Raw genomic sequence first — 7,003 nt, 5'->3', positions numbered from 1 at the left:
CAGAGGTCGACTACTATGAAGCCACATGAATGAGTTCCTGTACCGGATGCACTATGATTTTAGAACTTCTGAACCTATATTTGACCTTGATAAGTTTTTGAGTCATGTAAAAGAACAGTATCCCCTTTAATTTTTGAGTTTTGTATTATATATTTCACTGTATACTAACTGTCTTCTGATTGACCAATATTTCTCAAGGTCATTTTAGAGTCGTTCAAAGGTCGTCCATATAGTTTAGTCTCGCCCCACTCTCTACCTCCCCTTAGATCTAAAGTTTCTCAATTATCTTTAAAACCCTATCTTATTGCAGTAATTTGGTGTGGGAACTTGAATCGTTACACATATGTTCCAGGTTCTACGTTGCGTATGACTGGCTGAGACATCGTAAACTATGTTCAGGGCTGTTATTTCGTGCGGAAATCTCCATAATCTGAATGTTTTGTTCAGCTAGATGATATTAAGTTGCCTACGGAAATATTTCTCACGCAAAAGTATAAAACAGGTTGTCGAATACCTAAGATACAAAAATGGTTTCCTCAATGTTGGGACATTATTTATGTTTTAGACTGTAGTTAGATATTGTGTATCTGTATTTGCAGTCTGTATACGCACATCTTACGTAGTTCGTTTTTTCTGTTTTGTTTATGATGTCCAGTTTTAATGACGGATAATTGCAAACACGTCCTCAAAGTAAAAACAAGCATTCAGTTAGGAATACTCTCCCCCGAACACTGGCATTGCAACAATTGCCATACAACAGAAAGTGTTTGGGCCTGTCTGTCATGTAGCAACTTTGCATGTGGTCGTTATATTTCTGAGCATGCGTTGCAACACTTTCAACAAACAAATGTGAGTTTTCTACTACACTTTTATTAAAGAGTAGCATCCTCTGTGTATAGAAGTGAATGAAAAATTTGTGTACTGGTAAGTACTGTTTCTCCTAACCGTTTGATATTAAGTTATATATGCGATGATTTTGTTCTCAATGATAACGCACCGGGTGATATTAAACTTCTCCGCATGGCTTTGGATGCAGTCACTACTCAAGATTTCGGCAAGCTTCTCAAACAAAAAGGGGGCAGACGAATTCTTAGATTCCGTGGTAAAGACGCTGAAAAGTAAGAATGCCACTCTATTTTTTACAAATAATTAGGAACAGTTTACGTCTGTTAAAGGCAGATGATATACAAACTGCAGTTGTCCGAAACAGGTAACACTTCTTATAAATCAACAAGTTTCAAGAACTTCTTGTCTTTCATGGGCATTACATCTTTGGTGGTCAAGATATTCTGAATCAAGAGTAAGTCATTACTAACCAACTATATATAACGTTATTAGCTTAACGCAGTTAACTACAAGAAAAAGACAAAAAGCAGAAAAATACCACTGACACTAACTCCTGCTTTTACAGGTTTGCGCAACTTGGGAAACACCTGTTACATGAATTCGATACTGCAGATTTTGCGGTAACACAATTTTATAGTTGTTAATAAACTTGATTTTAGTCACACTGCTCCTTTCGCTAATTATATCATGAACCATACGTTGAGTGAAATTAATTCTCATTCAAGGAAGCGTCACAGCCACCCTGATGACTTATCTATTGGAGACCCAGCGTGTCCTGTCAAGCGACAAGCAACGACATCATCATTTTCGAAAAATCAAATTATAATAACTAACGACTGTGAAAATTCATGGAGTTCACTACTTACCAAAACACCCTCATGTTCTCCAAATACAGAAAATAGTTTTGGTCATTATAGTGAGCCAAATTTAGTTTCTGTAAGAAAAAATATCATTCCTAAGTGCAAATCCTTTGGTGGTTTAAATGGCGGCCAGTGCCCGAAGTTTGTATATGACTGTTATCAGCAATCACCTGCGTCATCGCTAGTTAACCCGCAAGTATCATCAATACCTTCTCTTTATGAAGAAATAAATAATTTATTTAAGTTATTATGGTCAGGTCAAAGGTCTGTTGTCAGTCCAAGTAACCTCTTAAGTGCCGTTTGGGCCACCCTCCCAACATTTAAAGGATATAAACAACAAGATGCTCAGGAATTTTTGAGTTTGTTACTTGACCGTTTACAAGCAGAACTACATGGTGTCCCAATGTCTGTACCCAGTGGTTGTGATTTTATCACTCGTGCTTTCCGTGGATATTCCGTGAGTCATATACAATGTTCTACTTGTCATGTAACCGCTTGTACTGAAGAGCCGATTTATGAACTTAGTCTTTCACTACCCACCAAATGCCATTCCGATGAGTCATGTACATTTGATATAGTAGATTTACTTCGTCAATTTGTTAGCCCCTCTCCAATTGATGGAGCCAGTTATGCATGTGTTAAATGCAATCAGTGTTCAGAAATAAATAGGAAAGAAACAGATTTCACGAGACCGGTATTCAATCAGTGCAGTTATGATTCAAATGATCAGTTAGGCAATTTGTCTTATCCTGGTATGTTTTGTTAGATTTATTTTTATTGTTGCTTTTTTTGTTCCTAATTGATTCTGCCGTTAATTTTGGTAAATACAAAAAAGCATGAATTATCGCTCGTACATATCCATACCCTATAGTCAAGTGGAATAATATACACGGGATTATGTAGTTTTACATCTTCGTTTCTCCGTCATGCAGAGCGCTCGAAATGTGACATTTTTCAACGAGTATATTACATGGTAAAATTTTCTACATGTGTTCTCTTATGTCTGAATACCGGTAAAATGTTAATCAGTAATATGGATTTTAGGCCTACACGTTACGTAAGGTTAGTTATCAGATAGTAACTTTTTGTTATAACTTGTGGCCGAGTGGATGCTCTGATAATGTTCAACGTGATAAGACCGCCAATCAGAGAGCGGCAAATTATCGATTGGGACAGTGACACACGAAAACCGTACGAGCAGTCTAGAGTCCGTATCGGTCCTGCTTCTGCCTAGCCCAGCCAGTTAAGTCCAGAACAGGCTCTGCGGTGTGAATCATTATGTTTCAAGCATACTGGGTTTATATACCAATCAAATGGACCATATCGTACCATAAAATGGAAAATAACGTTTGTACAAGATTTAGCCAAATGTGGCTGTGAATGTGGGGGGCAGTAATTAATAGATTAAGGATAACTCAAGTCGTTTAATAATAGTCTATGGGTCAAAATAAAGCTTATAATAAGAGGGACACGAATATGAATAGTTTATTTAGTTGACAATTATACAATAAAAATATACATGTAGTATTGGTCCACAAACGGGTCACCATTCACTATTGTTATCAAAACATAACACTTTTAATACTAGCTACTTAGTAGCTGTCAGTATCAAATCACATGTATGTTAATCGTTTGTTCTCAGCTAAATGCATCGCAGAAACTTACTTATTTATTTTCTCACCTTGTTTTCAAACGTGATTATAGAAGTTTTGAAGTTTCTATCCTTCATAGACATGGTTTTTTCGCTGTCAAATTTATGGGAGGTATATCGCTTCTATAAACTGTCGCAAATCGTTTCTCAAGTATTGTATTACTTTCGGGAGTTCACGCTTCAGTCGCCTGCTATTCTGAAAATCACAGACCTATTCACTGGAGGTAGTCTGTAAAAAAATGAGGTAGTTTTACGTAGCAGGGCTTTCAATTAGATATTGGTCAAATGTTAGTTCAGATAGGACTAATGATAGCAAAAGTATTAGAGTTGCTTCTGTAAGGAAAACTTTTTTTGAATGTTAAAAACCAGTAATTTTAGGTTAGATACTCTGAATGCTTACTGATCTGAAATATTTTTAACATAGTTTTATCAATACATTCTATTCCACAATGAGTTTAACATGAATCTTGAGTTATTGATTGTCATTGAAAAAAACTGATTGCTAGTTGTAATCCTGATTTGTGTACCTGTCAGTTGTGCGTTGAAGAATAACTTGGTTGTCTGTTTTAATTTTATGGCGTTTGTCTCAATCATACGACTATATTTTTAATATTTTTTTAAAACTTTGTAGTGAATAAAATTATATCTATCGCACTGTCCAGACTCGCATCTCCATCTTGTAGTCCTCAGTTATCTTATCCTGATTTCAGTACATCATGCGAGTTAACTGAAACTTTTTCACTGTCAGAAAGTCCATTATCCGTTTCTTCAAGTGTAACTGGTTTTGAAGAACAATACACCAATCCACCGATTGAAAGATCACATCAAATTACTCAACCATCCGTTGTTCAGTCCCCAATCATCACTTCACCTAAGAATTCTCCAACTCCTCTTCCTAAGAACTCATTGTTAACTCATGCAACCCAAACAATTCGCCTTTCTAAACTCCCACGAGTTTTGCGGCTACATATTAAACGCTTCCGGTATGTGTTTTAGTATATACATTAGTGTCAATAAAAGTTGTATATATGTTAATTCTTTGAATCCTTTTCTTCATCATCGTCATTGTAGCTGACTTCACTATAGCCGTTGAGTTCACCTTTCATCTTTAGGAATGCACAAATAAATTGATTCGTTCATTATCGAATCAAATTCGATTCATACCAGTGAACATCAGTTATAATCACTGTAATTCTTCAAGATGAAATGTGGTCTACGGAAAAAGCGCAGTTTGTAATGGAACTGTGAACCAGTTCTTTTACTTTTCTATTGTTTTGAAGGCTCAAAATAACATCTTTCGTTCATAAGAATTATTACCAAATAATACTACAGAACAGTGAGACACCTCAATACAACACTAAACAAGTCTTGTCATCATTGGTTATTTGCTTTGAGATGTTCATGTTTTGAATCAAGCACATCTCTCTAGTTACACCATCGTAACTAAGAAGGTTAGCTGTTTTCAGTAGCGATTACCTATTGGAACTTATCAAGCGGATTAGCTGGTGAATTTGTCACTGAAGTCAAACATCTAATTTCGGTAGCTGTAATATTGAATTAAAGTAACTTAATCGTCAAGCAACATTCAATAGTATTGTCCTGCGGTAGATCAAGCAAGAGAGATTTAATAACCGTCATTTTTGTTCAAAAGTAACTAAGTATTAGGACAACCATTTCAGGCGATTCCAGACTTAAATTTAATTATTATTAATTAGAGTAGTGAAATATGATATTCTCACTATTACTGTTTCAAATGTGTTTTCAATAGAAGCAAACAAATAAACGGAAATAACGTAGAATATAAAGGAGATTTTACGTCTGTTTAAGTTGTTATTCCATTCCAAAACACTGCAATAAAAAAACAATTACGGTAATAGTATGGTGTGTGCTACCGGTGTCGACAGATATAAGTAGTATGTATCATTAGTCGAAAGTGAAAGTCCTGGCGGCAGAAGGTTAAGAAGATCAAAGAAAAGAGAACGGGAACAAAGAATGATTAGTGTGGAGACGAAAGAACAATGATGTCTGAGACGATTGATTGAAATTTTGCAAATAATAAATTTATTGTACAGTTCTGAGATTTTACTAAGATGTCCCCTAACTTTGTATTCAAACACATTCGATTACCCCAACTTGTGTTCGAGTTCACTACAATAACAATATCGACAATAGCTTCATTTGGGACTCGAAGGTATTATATGTACTTTCTTGGAGGAAATTTACATTCAGTCAGTGATAATCAACGGTGAGCCTATCATAAACATCCGTCAGCCCAAGTTGAACTCGGTTTATGTTTGTAATGTTATATTAAGTGCATAAATAATCTCTGTTCTAAGCTTTACATCTTTTAATCACCACATATTTTTTGATTGTATTTTTTTCAGTTGGGTTGGTAGACAAAGAGAAAAGCTAACATGTCATGTATCATTTCCTCTTATCTTGAATATGAGTGAATTCGTGTTAAATGATGTAGATAGAGCAGAATGTCATCAGCCTCATTTACATCAGACAAAATCTGATCATATAGATGAACCTGAAGCTTCTATCGATAACTTAAGCTGTCATCAGTCGTCCATATTCACTTTGCCAAAAGAGTTTGAGAAAAGTTCACTTAAGTATCTTTATCATTTGACCGGTGTTGTCGTGCATCATGGACGAGGGCTTCAGTCTGGTCATTATACCTCTTACTGTTTGAATGATAATCCAGGTTGGTTCATATCATCAAATCCAGGTTGGTTCATATCATCAACTACTTTTTTGATTACTTTTTAATCTTAATATATTTTCTCTGTCGATTCGCCCATAAATATATATATATATATATATATATATATATATATATATATATATATATATATATATAATGCTGACATTTAATATTTAATGACCATTCATCTCATGCATATTTTCTACTCTACAGAGTGTTGGTTGCATTGCAATGATGCTAATGTATCTTTATGCGATTTCTCAGAAGTAGCATCAGCTCAGGCCTATATTCTATTTTATTCAGAGCTCATGCCACGAACACCCTTTCCAAAGTGGTATAGAGATTCAATAGCTTCTGTTAGTTCCTACAGCACTACGCCTTATTCTGTTTCAGAACCCGAATTATTAAAAAATCAGTCTAACAGTCCATCATGCTCTAACAATCGTGAAAATACTTGTAAAAATTTCCAAGACAATCCTGTATTACAGGAAAAAGAATCAAAAACATATTCCACCAGAAGTTAAAATTTCGTCATAAACCAAGTAATTCCTTTTTTGATGCATTTGTATTTGATGTGTATATCACATTTAAAAGTTCGTTGTAAAATTGAAATCATTATTTTCTTTTTGCCTTTTGCCTCTATACTAATCATGCATATTGATTAGTATTCTTGAAAATTTTAATACATCTAGTCCCTTGTATAACATTGCATTTCTCTTTCCTATATGCATTTTGATTTTGCAAACCAATTATCTTCACATAGAGGCTTGTTTGCGCCCGATTCCAGTCTGTTGTTGTGTTTGTCCAATGTTTGACCTGTATGTATACCACATCCAGTTTTTATATACATAATTATGACATATATTTAATTTTCTTTGTTAATGATGGGTGTTTTTTATTTATTGTTTATAAACTAATTGTTGTTATCTAACCAATTTT

At 34.7% G+C, this 7,003-nt stretch overlaps 1 protein-coding gene across 1 annotated transcript; it reads left to right on the top strand.

Moving 5' to 3' along the window:
• Window positions 1–660: 660 nt before the first annotated feature.
• Smp_123630 (ubiquitin-specific peptidase 44 (C19 family)) lies at window positions 661–6,588 on the top strand (the record flags this gene model as incomplete). Its single annotated transcript, XM_018799361.1, has 11 exons — window positions 661–849; window positions 884–924; window positions 960–1,118; window positions 1,154–1,210; window positions 1,243–1,300; window positions 1,339–1,466; window positions 1,506–2,458; window positions 3,989–4,340; window positions 5,742–5,816; window positions 5,916–6,064; window positions 6,278–6,588. The coding sequence occupies 11 exons, from the start codon at window positions 661–663 to the stop codon at window positions 6,586–6,588; spliced, it is 2,472 nt and encodes an 823-aa protein (XP_018651158.1).
• Window positions 6,589–7,003: the final 415 nt, after the last annotated feature.

The sequence above is a fragment of the Schistosoma mansoni genome, chromosome 3 (genome assembly GCF_000237925.1).
Source record: "Schistosoma mansoni strain Puerto Rico chromosome 3, complete genome".
Lineage (NCBI taxonomy): Eukaryota > Metazoa > Platyhelminthes > Trematoda > Strigeidida > Schistosomatidae > Schistosoma > Schistosoma mansoni.
Note: the sequence above shows the minus strand (reverse complement) of the source record. Positions and strands in the feature narration are given on the sequence as shown.